At 42.5% G+C, this 15,063-nt stretch overlaps 1 protein-coding gene across 3 annotated transcripts in view; it reads right to left on the bottom strand.

Moving 5' to 3' along the window:
• PDZRN3 (PDZ domain containing ring finger 3) overlaps positions 1–15,063 on the bottom strand; it is a 175,793-nt gene that overhangs the window by 6,465 nt on the left and 154,265 nt on the right. For all 3 annotated transcript variants that reach the window (XM_083723356.1, XM_083723357.1, XM_083723358.1), the window contains 2 exons: positions 1,636–1,734; positions 543–605 (listed from right to left, as the gene is read on the bottom strand). In XM_083723356.1, the coding sequence (XP_083579482.1) occupies positions 543–605; positions 1,636–1,734 (162 nt within the window). The remainder of the gene's footprint in view (positions 1–542; positions 606–1,635; positions 1,735–15,063) is intronic.

The raw sequence follows: 15,063 nt of genomic DNA, 5'->3' as shown, positions 1-15,063 counted from the left end.
AAATTCAATAACATTAGGCCAGTGTTCAGAGACTGTTGAACTGTCCCCATTGGTAGTTTCTCACGAACATAATGCTGTCAGGCAACACTTTGGCTTTCATGGCTGATCTATGAAAGTAAACACGACTGCATTTGCCCTAAACTGCGAGCATCTGGCCTTCAGGTATTTCATCAAAAGACTTATTTGGGGGAATATTTATACTGGGGATTTTTGAAATGCATTTTCTTATATATTTTATTCTACTTACTGCATTTCTAGCCCACCTCCCTCCCCCCCCCCCCGCAAGGACTTCAAGGTGCCTGGCATGCTTCTCCCTGCTCCTCATTTAATCCACACAACAATCCTGTGAGGCGGGTTAGGGTGAGAGGCAGTGACTGGCCCAAGGTCACCCAGCAAGTTTCATGGCAGAGTGGGGACTCAAACCATGGTCTCCCAGGTTCTAGTCTGACACTCTAACTACTACGCCACACTGGCTCATCGGTCGGAAATGTCACATAATAGGATAACTGAAGAAACTGTAATAGGATTTCATATAAACTCACCTGAATTATACGATCGCCCTCTCTGATGCGACCATCTTTCGCAGCAATGCTGTTGGGATCAATCTACAAAAGAGCAGAAAGTTGGCTACTTTTTGCAGCATTTCTTCCCTGTGTACTTCCAACCACTGGCATGTTATCTGAGATTGCCTTTACACATAGTTCACAATCCTTCTTGTTTCTCTTAGCCATGGATGGGGAACAGTAGACCCAGGGCTCAAATGCTGCCCCCAGGCCTTTCTACCTGCCCCCAAGCCCCACACCCTCTTGAACCATGCCCCTCCACCCAGCTTTGGACTCTCATTGAGTGTTTTTGCCTAGGTGGAATGAGTCCTCTAATAATTCTTCTTGCTTGTCCGGGTAGAGGATAGAGAGGGGTGTGTGAGTGTGAAGAAACTAGCCTATGGCACAAACATACAATTTACATTTATTGCTTTGCCCACATTATTTGCCTGTGGCCCTGCCCACATATGCATGTCACCCCCAGAAATTTGCCCTGAGGGGAAAGTTACACTTGGGCTGAAGAAGGTTCCCCAACCTGAGAAACACTGCACTATTTTACTAGGAAACATATGATTTGCATGCAAGAGGTCCTAGGTCCCATCTCCGGCATCTCTAGGTACAGGTGGGGAAGATTCCCACCTGAAACCCTAAAGTGCAGCTGCCAGTCAATGTAGACCTGGTGCCCTCCAGATGTTTTGTACAAGCCCCCCAGCCCCAGACAGTCAGGGATTATGGCAATGACAATCCAACAACATCTGGAGGTTACCAGTCTTAAGAAAGGTCAATGTAAACAATACTGGTCTAGATGGGTCAATCAATGGTCAGATTTAATACAAGGCAGCATCTTATGTTCCCTATGTTTACGACTGGAACCACCAACTCTCTGGTCGCCACTCATCTGAAAGTGGGTATATCTGGAATAGGTCTTCTAATGTTGATCTTAAAAGAACAGAAATAGGTGCCTGAAATGTAGGAAAATTGTTTGATATTACATTAAAACTTGCTTTTGGAAGTAACATGAAATGTAACTGACAGGGGGAAAATGACTTTTTCACAACTACAGTCAAAAGGCAGGCATTATATTTGATCTCACCTCACTGATATAAATGCCAATATCATCTTCATCATCAGTTCTGTAGCACACTGTAAGCCCAAACTTGTCCTGGCTGTTCACTCGATGCAAATCTACTTCCTAGGGCAAAGGAATGAGACGCTGGTGAATGTCTGGTTTTTTTTAAATATGTGGAAATATTTTGCTTACATTATAGTTTCTGTTTTTAAAAGATTGCACTATGTTAATTTACTGAACTAGAAGTGATTATGGACACACGATCAATACAGAGGGCAATTCTGGCTCTTCTATCAATATGCAGTCGTTTTGGAAATAAGACTCTCTTATTGATCATATAGAAGAAAAATGGTTCATCTCTTATGAAGTGGCAATACCCCCCCCCCCCATTTTTAGTGCCTCCACTATAATATTTGTCAAGTGAGTCTTTGGAACCAAAGTCTTCCTACATTTCCAACACCCTAGGAACAGTAACATCATTAGCGCAAAGAGATAAAGATTGATAAATAAATGCTAAATCTATGCATTTCTGTAATGGGAGATGCTGTTTGTTCTCTAATCACATTTTAGCATTCTCTAGACTAGTGCAATGCAATTCTGGAATAGTCTCTAATCCGAATACTTCAAGGCAAAGTTAGCCATGACTACATCCCCATAAAAGCACATAAAGGCTGGGCGAGTGAAAACATTAGTGTTAGCGTTGCACTGAGAAAACAAGGTTGGCACAGATTACAACCTTTCATTGTTCTTGAGATGGAAGTTGTTTCATGGTCTGTGAAAAAGTGGCCTGCAGCAAGGTAGTGAGGAAGTCAAAAGATGTTTCTTTCTAATCTTAGTTGCATGAAATGGGGAGATTAATTTATAAACTACACACGTTATTGTTATTGATTTCTAGACCACCTTTCACAAAAAATGATAGCAGAGCAATTTATAAGGTGTTATCAAACAAAATTCATCGTATCAACTGAATGACTAATTTACAATTATTAATTCCAGGAGGTCTACTTTAAGTAGGATTAATATTGAATACAACCTTAAATTTTAGTCTCATGAATTACATAAGTAACAAAGTCAGCAGTATCATAAAAATGGCTTAATGGCTTTCTACAGCTTGAGCGTGCTTTGCCATTTAAATGTCATACCTTTGTATTCTCAAAATTCAGCACAGAGTGGTGAAATTCTGCACCCAATGCAGATAATCCAAATACTGATGAGCTGAATTCTGACATGCCTGTGGTTTTCCTAGTACCCTCCATATGGACTGTAATTCTCATTAGCCCCTGCCAGCATGACCTATGGGTCAGGGATGTTGGGAATTGCAGTTTAAAATAACTGGAGAGGATGCTCTTTTATATACCTTTTTGGGGGGTGGTGGGGTGGTTAAACCTACTTTGAAGAGTTTTCCAGACCTCTACAATCAAATGTAAATACAGTTGAACCCTGGTTCTCGAACGGAATGCGTTCCAGCAGTCTGTTCGACTTCCAAAAATGTTCGAAAACCAAGGCACGTCTTCCAATTAGCTGCAGGAGCTTCCTGCACTCAGTCAGAAGCCGTGGAAGGCATTCGGGTTCCAAAGAACATTTGCAAACACCTGCTTCTGGGTTTGCAGCGTTCAGGAGCCAAAACGTCAGACTCGAAAGGCGTTTGTGAACTAAGATACGACTGTATGCTTCAAAAGTATCACCCATCTTATCATGCGAAATTTGCATCTCATCCCTCATCTTTGAAAAACAAATGCTGCAATCTCCTTCTCCAAGTGGGCACCACAGTTTCAAACCTGCTAACTCCCATGCTGCTTGTATCACGCAAATAGTTAAGTGGGGTGAGCAATGCCTATCCCCTAAAAATCCCTCTAACCCTTCCCCACCTCCCCAAATCATCAACAGCCTGGGTAAACATGGCCAGGATTCCAGCCTTGATCTTAAACGGGTCTTGGTGTGAGATGAGTTGTTTAAAGAACTGGGGACAATGGCCACAGCACTATCAAATCCAACATATATGTAAGTGGGCAATTGCACAGTCACATTTGACTTCAAAAGTCGGAACTTCCCCAAATGAGGGGATTCGGAATAAGGAAACTGAAAGGGAAATCATGGTTTCCAAAACAATATTACTAATTTGCAACATTTAACAACCAACTTTTTTTACATAGTCCTTTGGATCTCTGGATAAACTAGACTAAAATGACAGCTTAATACTTTGCAGGATCCCTGCCACCCCAAGTCTTTGGTTACTCACTGCTTAGAACTGCTTTAAGTATTCGACTAAGCTGGCAGTACACAGAGACTGCTGTAATAATGAGCTTGGAAGCCATTTAAAAATTCCCACATTTGTGAGGCAAAGGGGAAAAACACACCCTGTGTTCCGATTGAAAGAGAGATTGCTGGCTTCTTCCTCCTGGTATTAATGCATTAAAAGTCCTAATAACATAATAGTCTTGCCTCTGAGCATCTCTCAATTTCAACCCGCGGTGCCATTCACCGGGGGAAGACAATAAAACTCACCAATATGAATAATTTATTGGCATGTCTAGATGACAGCTGCCACGATAAGCAATCTCTTGTTATTTACTTGTCAACATGTGTAATTTGTTTTGAAAAAAACAGAGCAGTAAATGTCAGTGACATTTCAGATGGTATTTAAATGATTTTCAATCAATAGGCACTATTGTGAATGGCTCCACACTCTCTCGTTGTGCTTTCTTTTGTTACAGAAAGGTTGAACGCATCAGTATAATGGCAGAAGTTTTCCATATTTCTAAGGCTCTGCCATTATTTTTTTTAAAAAAGAGGATTGAAGCTGATCAATAAGGAAGATTAGATAATGTCAGCCAAGTACAGTTGCTGGAGTCAGTACTTTAGGCTTCATCAAGCAAATGGAAATGAAGTCAGTAAACTCTGGCTCTAATTTATGTTTAGGAAAGTTACTGCCTTTTCCTTTAAAAAACAAAACAAAAACAAATTACAGATCCTTGATCATGGGTGCGATATGTGCCTGGTAAATGGCACCACTCACCATCTTGTCTGCAGCATGGACAGGATAAATCTTTTACCCCTTCTTAATAAGCAGCTAACATTACTTGGAGGGAGGGAGGCAGGGGCTCTTTAGATTTTGCTTGTAGAAGGCTGGGGGGGGGGCATGATTTGGCCACAGAGTGTCAGACTAGGAGAGCAGGGTTCAAATCCCTACTCAGCAGGTTTTTACATTTTGAAATATGGCAACCCTAATATAAATGCAATTGAAGAATTAAATAAATGGTGGAGCAAAGTCAGGAGTTGGCACTTCTGGATTTCATTAAATCTTGCCCTCTAAATGTCCTGTAAGTCAGTGATTACTCTATTACAGTGGTATCTCAGGTTACAAACACCTCGGGTTACAGACTCCGCTAACCCAGAAGTAGTACCTCGGGTTAAGAACTTTACCTCAGGATGAGAACAGAAATCGTGAGCCAGCACCTCAGGTTAATAATGGTTTCAGATTAAGAACAGACCTCCGGAACGAATTAAGTTCTTAACCAGAGGTACCACTGTATGATATGATATTGTTGCAAGCCACTCTGAATCATAGAATCATAGAGTTGGAAGAGACCACAAGGGCCATCGAGTCCAACCCTCTGCCAAGCAGGAAACACCATCAGAGCACTCCTGACATATGGTTGTCAAGCCTCTGCTTAAAGGAGACTCCACCACACTCCTTGGCAGCAAATTCCACTGTCGAACAGCTCTTACTGTCAGGAAGTTCTTCCTAATGTTTAGGTGGAATCTTCTTTCTTGTAGTTTGGATCCACTGCTCCGTGTCCGCTTCTCTGGAGCAGCAGAAAACAACCTTTCTCCCTCCTCTATGTGACATCCTTTTATATATTTGAACATGGCTATCATATCACCCCTTAATCTCCTCTTCTCCAGGCTAAACATGCCCAGCTCCCTTAGCCGTTCCTCATAAGGCATCGTTTCCAGGCCTTTGACCATTTTGGTTGCCCTCCTCTGGACATGTTCCAGTTTGTCAGTGTCCTTCTTGAACTGTGGTGCCCAGAACTGGACACAGTACTCCAGGTGAGGTCTGACCAGAGCAGAATACAGTGGCACTATTACTTTCCTTGATCTAGATGCTATACTCCTATTGATGCAGCCCAGAATTGCATTGGCTTTTTTAGCTGCCGCGTCGCACTGTTGGGTCATGTCAAGTTTGTGGTCAACCAAGGCTCCTAGATCCTTTTCACATGTACTGCTCTCAAGCCAGGTGTCACCCATCTTGTATTTGTGCCTCTCATTTTTTTTGCCCAAGTGCAATACTTTACATTTCTCCCTGTTAAAATTCATCTTGTTTGTTTTGGCCCAGTTCTCTAATCTGTCAAGGTCGTTTTGAAGTGTGGTCCTGTCCTCTGGGGTGTTAGCCACCCCTCCCGGTTTGGTGTCATCTGCATATTTGATCAGGATGCCCTTGAGTCCATCATCCAAGTCGTTGATAAAGATGTTGAATAAGACCGGGCCCAAGACAGAACCCTGTGGCACCCCACTAGTCACTCTTCTCCAGGATGAAGAGGAACCATTGATGAACACCCTTTGGGTTTGGTCAGTCAGCCAGTTACAAATCCACTGAGTAGTAGCATAGTCAAGACCGCATTTTACCAGCTTCTTTACAAGAATATCATGGGGCACCTTGTCAAATGCCTTGCTGAAATCAAGGTAGGCTACATCCACTGCGTTCCCTTCATCTACCAGGCTTGTAATTCTGTCAAAAAACGAGATCAGGTTAGTCTGACATGACTTATTTTTCAGAAATCCATGCTGACTATTGGTGATCACAGCATTCCTTTCTAGGTGCTCACAGACTGTTTGCTTAATGATCTGCTCCAGAATTTTCCCTGGTATTGATGTCAGACTGACTAGGCGGTAATTATTTGGGTCCTCTCTTTTCCCCTTTTTGAAAATAGGGACAACATTTGCCCTCCTCCAGTCTGCCGGGACTTCGCCTGTTCTCCAGGAATTCTCAAAGATGACTGCCAGTGGTTCTGAGATCACATCTGCCAGTTCTTTTAATACTCTTGGATACAGTTCATCTGGCCCTGGAGACTTGAATACATCTAAACTAGCCAAGTATTCTTGTACTATCTCCTTAGTTATTCTGGGCTGTGTTTCCTCTGCTGAATCATTTGCTCCAAATTCTTCAGGTCAGGCATTGTTTTCTTTATCGGAGAAGACTGAGGCAAAGAAGGCATTGAGGAGTTCAGCCGTTTCTGTGTCCCCTGTTTGCATTTCATCATCTTCTCCTCTGAGTGACCCCACTGTTTCTTTGTTCTTCCTTTTGCTACGAACATACCCATAAAAGCCTTTTTTGTTGCTTTTAACCTCTCTAGCAAGCCTGAGTTCATTCTGTGCTTTAGCTTTATTCTTTAGATAGCCACCCTGGCTTCTTTAGGCACCTTCCATGTCTCCGTCTCATTGGTATTGCCTGAAGTTGTGCTTTTACTATCTCCCTCTTAACAAACTCCCAGCCACCATGAACTCCCTTTCCTTTTAGTATTACTGTCCATGGGATCTCACCCAGCACTTCCCTAAGTTTTATGAAGTCGGCTTTCTTAAAGTCAAGAAATTGAGTCCTAGTATGCTTGGCTGCTCCTTTCCGCTGTATAGTAAACTTCAGAAGAGCATGATCACTCGCGCCTAATGATCCTTCCACTTCTACCCCACTAACCAGGTCATCAACATTGGTTAGGACCAGATCTAAAATGGCTGTTCCTCTTGTTGCTTCTCCCACTTTCTGGACAATGAAGTTGTCTGCAAGGCCAGTGAGGAATCTGTTTGACCTTATGCTCTTGGCTGAGCTTGACATCCAGCAAATATCCGGGTAATTGAAGTCCCCCATTACTACTATCTCCCTTCCTTTTGCATGCTTGGCCACCTGTTCCAGGAAGGCATCATCTATGTCCTCCGTTTGGCTTGGGGATCTATAGTAAACTCCCACAATGAAGTCACTGTTATTCTTCTCTCCCTGAATTTTGACCCAAATGCTCTCACTTTGGCTTTGAGGTTCTAAATCCTGGATCTCTTCACAGGTATACACATACCTGACATATAACGCCACTCCTCCTCCTTTCTTCTCTGGTCTGTTTCTCTGAAATAGATTGTATCCCTCCATTATTACATTCCAATCGTGGGACTTATCCCACCAGGTTTCAGTGATGCCTATTATGTCATATTTAGTTTGCTGTACCAAGAGCTCAAGCTCATCTTGTTTATTTCCCATGCTTTGCGCATTAGTGTACAGACATTGAAGTCCATAATCATTCCGCCGTGTCTCTTATTTAAGGATTTTTTCCTCCCACCACTAGGCCTGCGTGCTGTTTGCTCCATTTGGTCTATGACATTTGGATGATCATCTTCATCAATTGATAGACTCCTACCTTCAGGAGCACTGTCTCCCTCCCCCACATTAGTCAGTTTAAAGCCCTCCTGATGAGGTTTCTGAGATTTTTGGCAAAAACATTCCTCCCAACCGTTGTGAGGTGCAGCCCATCGCTTGCCAGAAGTCCATCTTCAAGAAACTGCAGTCCGTGATCTAAGAATCCAAACTGTTCCTGTTTATACCATTTGCGAAGCCAGCTGTTCACTTCCACTATTTTTCCCTCTCTCCCTGGGCCACGTCGTTCAACTGGGAGGACAGATGAGATGACAATTTGTGCATTTAATTGCTTCAATTTCCTGCCCAGAGCCTCGTAGTCTCTTTTGATCTTCTGGAGGCTATTGCTTGCAGTGTCATTGGTTCCCACATGAACCAAGAGGAAGGGGTATTTGTCAGTGGGTTTTATGATTCCTTGCAGTTGTTCAGTTACATCTTGGATCTTAGCCCCAGGAAGACAGCACACTTCCCGAGACATCTTGTCAGGCCCACAGATCACTGCTTCTGTTCCCCTCAGTAGGGAATCCCCTATCACCACTACACGCCTCCTCTTACATCTGGTCGGGGTTCTTCCATGAGCTGTCCGTTCCAAGGTTGCCTGCACATTCCCTGAGGATTGACTTTGTTGCTCGTCTTCATATACCTGATCGACTGTAACGAGGGAGAGATCCTCAAATGGAGTCTGCTCTTCGTCTTCCATGCTAGGGGAGAGGACCTCAAAGCGACTGTGCATTTCTAAACAATCAGAGCGAACCCTGGGCCTCCTACTTCTTTGAGTCACGTTTCTCCATATATCTGGCACCTGTGTTGGTGAACTAGCCTCCTTCTCAGGGGAGTCCCCTGTCTCCTCCTTGGTGGAGACGGTGTGCTCTGTTGCTTCCAAAAAGAGCTCCTGCTCTCTAATTCTTTGGAGCGTAGCTACACGTTCCTCCAGTTGCTGGACTTTGTCTTCTAAGAGGGCAATCAACATGCAATTGCTGCAGGTAAAGCTGCCTGCAACCTTTGGCAAGATGGCAAACATTGCGCAGGAACTGCAGGTGACTGCGCAATCTGGATGCCATAGAAGCCACGTGGCACAGTCAGTTTCTCACTTTGCTTTCACAATATGCAAGGACATATTTTAAGGAGCAGAAGTCTTGCTTCAAAAAGCTATTTTCAAGTTACTTTAGGGAAGGGCTATGGCACCAACATGACTATGCAGAATAACTCGTTGTGCACAGTACAATGGAGAATTCATGTATTCTGTGTATTCATAGGTACTCCCTCCGCTGAACTCCTCAATTGAAGGAGGTCCGGATAGATGACCCTCAGGGTCCCTTCCATCTCTGCAATTCTATGTTTATAAGTGAATGGGGGAGCTTTAAGTCTGGAACTCCCATGAAAGCAAGGAATTGTGAGCGTGAGGCAAAGCAGCCCTTGGGGCTCCACGATTCAGCTCAACACCCACCAGTCAACTTCTTTTGTCCCCCATTCACTACAGGGAAACTTTAAAAAGTGGCTATAACTTTTTTACTTTTGACAGAATAGATGAAATTTGCAGACATAACAGCCCCTGCAGAGCAGACAAATAGGTCTAGCAGAGGCTTTTGTGTCTGATATCTTTAAAGTTTGGGCTTTTTTTTTTTTCTTAAGGAAAAATTCATAACTTTTGAATTTGGAGCAGAATTAGATGAACATGAAATGAAAAAAAAATCTGATTTACCAAAATACCTGGGTGAAGACTAAGACAAGCAAGTGGCCTTACCAATAGTTCCCACTCCTCTTAGTCCTGGAGCAGCCCACTCTCCCCCATTGTCTTTCACCCAAAGAGAGGCCCGCACTCTACCAACACACTGGGTGCCTCCAGACTGCCATTATTTTGTGAGAGGGGTTCAAGTGCATACCGTAAATTTAGGTTTGCATAACTGAAACGGATTGCACTGATTTTAACAACCGAATTCAATCCTGCACTGATTTTTTTTTTAATTCTGAGCAACGTCAGTATACGATAAACACAATCTGAATCTAATCTAATCATAATCATATGGATCAATCAAGAAATATGTTTTAGGACTGAGATCAAGTTTTATGTTTCAAAGATGTTCTATGTTTTATGTTTCAAAGAAGCTTTAATATTTCATGCTTTTGCTTTTCATTCTCTAGTATTTCAACAGAGAGCTTGAGCTTTTCAATATGCTTCAAAGCGAGAGCGCTTCATTCCACATCTCCTGTTTGGGATATATTGTATGCGGGTAAGCCACTTGAGAAATATCCGAAATACACACACACATCTGAGGAAACCGTGCTCAGGCAAATGGTCTTTGTAAAAAATTCCCTTCAGAATAGCCTCAGAGCAGGTGTTTGGTACCTGAATTTTTATGAGTAATTAGATGTAGACTTACCCTTGGGTTCTATCCCCCCAGCCCTGGTTAGAAGTAGAAATAACTGGGATTTGATGCTACCCTAGATATGGTAATTTTGTGTACACAGAAAGAAGAACAGCTGTTTCCTAGCTGCCTATGCCTCAATAAAGTTTTTATGTAATCATAAAGCTTCAAAAGATTTTATGGACATCAACTCTATAAATTTTAAAAGCATCAAAGCAAAGAACAGTTTTAATTTTCAGAGTACTTTTTGGAACAGAGTACTTTGCTTAAGCAAAAAACAATAGCACACCCTACAAGTACTAGGGTGTTCATTCCCATTACACAGTATAATTCACGGACCTCTACTTGCTTCTCAAAAAGTAATAACGTATTTTGGTTAACATGGTAAGGTGTACAGATATTCCATGTATTATGGACCAAGAAATTATACAACTACTATAATAACTTCTACTTGAACAAATAGTGACCGGCACAAAGGCCACAAGTAGAAGTGGGCTTCTAATAGGAGCACAAATAGGACTTGAGTGAACAGTCACTGCAGATATAGTTAGATGTCTCACATCTGGATCCTGAACATCTCTTCACATCAATACATGTGACAGCAGCAACCAACAGCGCCAGAGTAATGTTGTGCATTATGCAATTATAATTTAGAATATGCACAGAGATCCGTTGTAGGCCCACTGAAGCGAAAGGAGGATGTGCAGCCACTGTGAAGGATGATTGTACCCTAATTGTCTTAGAAGTCAGGAATGATCTAAAGAGGATACATATTATAAGTGTCATGAGTAAGCATTAGCATAACTTTTTGAGATGTAGATTACCCTTTTCTTATATAGAGCTCCGATAAAACCAAAGCATGTGCAGATATGAGATCTCTGAAACTGAAATGGATGCAAGACAATTACATAAAATTATTCAGGCCCTACGCCAACTGGTGGCAGATAAAGAAAGCTAAACAACCTGAATGCTGAAATATAAGTGCCATTTACAGTGAGACAAGAATACCATAATGTGCTATGATATTATATGCCTCTGGCCATTCATAACACTAAGGTTTCAAAATAAAAGATAATAGTAAATTAGCCTCTGTATACGCAAGCGGAAATTTGTGCCCAACAGATTATTATATTGTGTTGCAGACAATCTTCTGTTATAGGGGCAGGTTAAAACTTTAGAAACACAGAGCCAGTCTTTTCAAAATACGTACTTGTATTGGAAATAAAATTCTCTGGAGTAAGTGGGGCTATAAGATAAGGAGCTTGGATGCTTCCCTCAGTTTTGTCAGAAAGCAAATCCTAATGACAGACATCAAATCTGTGTCCAATGGGCTTCCCTACAGTCAGCAGAGATTTAACTGTAAAAACCAGGATCCTAGAAAGTCAGCTATGTCCAGTTTTGTTGGGCATTTTACATAGACTCATAGACTTGGATACAGGATTCTTTTGCCCAACGTGGGACTCAAACTCTGAGATGGAAGAGGTTCATGCTCTACCAACTGAGCTATCTGAAAAAGCTTATCAGTCACCACTCTTCTTGAAATGAAGCTAAACCACAATCAGGTGCACACTTTTTGCAAATAAATCCCACTGAATTCAGCTGTGATGGGATGATGAGCTGCTTGTGCGTTAAAGCTTAGTCCCTCAGAGCTTGGGCATGTTCCTCAAACTCTGCCTTAAGCGGAGCCCCCTTAAACATGACTCCCTCAATCGCTAGCAGAATCCGACAGTGGGCGTTTGCGGAATCTGCTCCAACATAAAAGTTCCTTAACGGAAACACGTCTTCGGGATTCTCGGCGAGACAGTTTCCGGCGAGGAGTGGGTGTACCTATGGGGGGTCCTGAGACTTCTCCACTGTTTTCGCTGGCAGTCTCTCGGAGCCCTCCCTCCGACTCACTTTCTCTCTGAGCTCTTTCCCTCCCCTTGCTGGTGCCTTCCTCTGCTGCTGAGTCTCTCTTAGCGTCTTGAGAGCCCTTCCACCGCCTGCCTTTCCGATGGCAGTTCCCTGACATCAGCTAAATTTAGTTTTGAGAAATCATTCCCAAAATCAGGCTGGTAAGGATGGATTGACCTGTACTTTTACTGCTCTCACAGTTTTGTGTGTGTTTGGTGCTCTAGACAAGGTACATGTTCTAAGGTTCATCTGCAGTAATGCATTTAATGATATCCTACCTCTCAGAAGAATCAGTCACTTTAACTGCTTTTTGTTATCATGGTATCTGTTAGGAGATTACTAAACTGTCTGTAAGTGAACCCTACCCTGTATGTTGAAACAACATGGAAATCTACTTGTATTTGTGGTGGCTGCTTTAGAAAGTATGTAGAGGCAATGTTATTTATTTCTTTCCTTGATCATTTTTAAACGGCTTTATGGCTCATATATGTACCCACATGTATACATAAGATATGGGCCCAATTAAAGCTTCAGAGTAAGAGTTGCAATTTAGAAAACCGTTGATATGCTGCCCTGACTTTGTTCTTTTATTATTTTTTGGTTTGAGCTTTAATAGAGGCTGTGTAATATGCTGGGTGCTGCATTCCTTGTAACACCAGATGCCAGTTTCAGATACTGAACTTAAAGGCCTTCAATGGCCTGTTCTTGGCAGATACTCAATTCTTGTGACTAATATCAGCCTGTACAGATTGCTAGGCAATTCTACTGCGTTTCATTGAATTCTAGCAAGAACTATAGTCATTTACACAGGGGACTTGTTGACTATATCTGTTAAGTCATTAATTGTGAGTTAGGATGGCCATAAAAGCCTAGATGATGGACTGGAATTCAGAGTGTATTTTATGGAGAGAGGAGTCCAGGTGGTGTGGTTTGATATTTTACATCCAGCATTCTGACTTGAGTCAATGAAAAAGTGCGTCTGCAGTCTGTTTAAGACAAATCTGTCAATAAGCAAACAATACAGCTAGAAGCTGCCCGAGTGTTTGTTACACTTTGACCCTTTCCATTGATCTCAGTCTCCCAGGTTTGAAACGATTCTTAAAGACTTTCAGAGAAAGGCTATTTAAGCTGCAAACATTTCTTAAATGTTTAGCCGGTACTGTTACACAGTTTTATTATTTTAACAATCTAGGTAAAGGTAAAGGTACCCCTGCCCGTACGGGCCAGTCTTGCCAGACTCTGGGGTTGTGCGCCCATCTCACTCAAGAGGCCAGGGGCCAGCGCTGTCCGGAGACACTTCTGGGTCACGTGGCCAGCGTGACATCGCTGCTCTGGCGAGCCAGAGCCGCACACGGAAACACCGTTTACCTTCCCGCTGGTAAGCGGTCCCTATTTATCTACTTGCACCCGGGGGTGCTTTCGAACTGCTAGGTTGGCAGGCGCTGGGACCGAGCAGCGGGAGCGCACCCCGCCGCAGGGATTCGAACCGCCGACCTTTCGATCGGCAAGTCCTAAGCGCTGAGGCTTTAACCCACAGCGCCACCTGTGTCCCTTTAACAATCTAAGTGCTCTCTTAATGTCAAAATTATAAAATGCTGTGAAATGATTTGAGTCGCACGTGCTATAGTTACTGGCTGGCAAGAGCACATGTGGAAACACCTGCCAGCTTAACCTGTCTGACACTATGAGCAGTGATAGCAGCAACAGTTTGTTGCCCAGCTCCTACTAGGCCCATACCATTTCAGCAATGGCGGCAGACTGCCTGAGTTGAGTTCCCTGTTCTGTAGCGGGGAGGGCAAAGGAAACACTTTTGGGGATTGCAGTTGTTGCTTTTCAGAAAACCACCTTCTGTGTGTAAGGGTTTGCTGGATATAAGAATTCAGCAGGAATGGGAAGTTAATCTGGACCCCTGCTTTGGGATTTTCAAAGTGGTTTGGAGCGGCATTTACCTCAGCATTATCTTCTAGAATGATGAGCCCAAGCGACTTTGTATTCCCCCTCCCTTGTTTATCTGTATGTGTACAGGGTGGGAGCGAGAGGTCTTTTAGTGGGTGGCAGTATGAGCAAAACCATGAAGCTGGAGACAGATTAAGCTAGTCATTCTTAAATTTCATTAAAACCCATGCAGCAAGTTAGTCAAAGCTTGAATTCCATGAGGCGAAAGTGTGACCTCTGGAGTGTGACCAGCCCCATGATTTTGCTCAAACTAAATGAGACACATGATATTTCTTTATTTGTCTTTTTAAAATATATTTCATTGCTCTACTTTTGTACTTTTTACTAAACTTATGATTTGAATTTATGTTGTCTAGGATAGCAGGGGAAGAATCTTGACTGGGGACTTTGAGAGAACAATAACAAGCCATGGAGGACAAAGAATCACTTTGCTGTAAACAAATGGAGGCAAGACATGCTTCTTTCAGATGTAAACATTTCTACAAGAATTAAAAACATACAAAACCCTACAAGCTTCTCTTTGAAATCTACCACAAGTATAAAACTATGCTTTTGATACTGTGTTCCCACATGAAAATCCATGTATGCAAAACTGTAAAAAGTGTATAAATAAAAACCTTATCTCCCCAAATTATTATTCACCCCCTCACAAGTATAACTAGAACAGATAAGGAGAAACCTATGGCTGCTTGTATTATGAGCTGAGGACATGACCTCTAATCCTTTAATTACACAACATATAATTAACTACATATTAAAATTAGTAAACACTAATTTCCTGCTGTCTGTACAGCCAATTGCAGAGTAAAAAGATTTTCCAATATATTTTGGTAGCAT

The sequence above is a fragment of the Podarcis gaigeae genome (genome assembly GCF_964106915.1).
Source record: "Podarcis gaigeae genome assembly, chromosome: 2".
Lineage (NCBI taxonomy): Eukaryota > Metazoa > Chordata > Lepidosauria > Squamata > Lacertidae > Podarcis > Podarcis gaigeae.
This window is presented reverse-complemented; position numbering and strand designations above follow the sequence as displayed.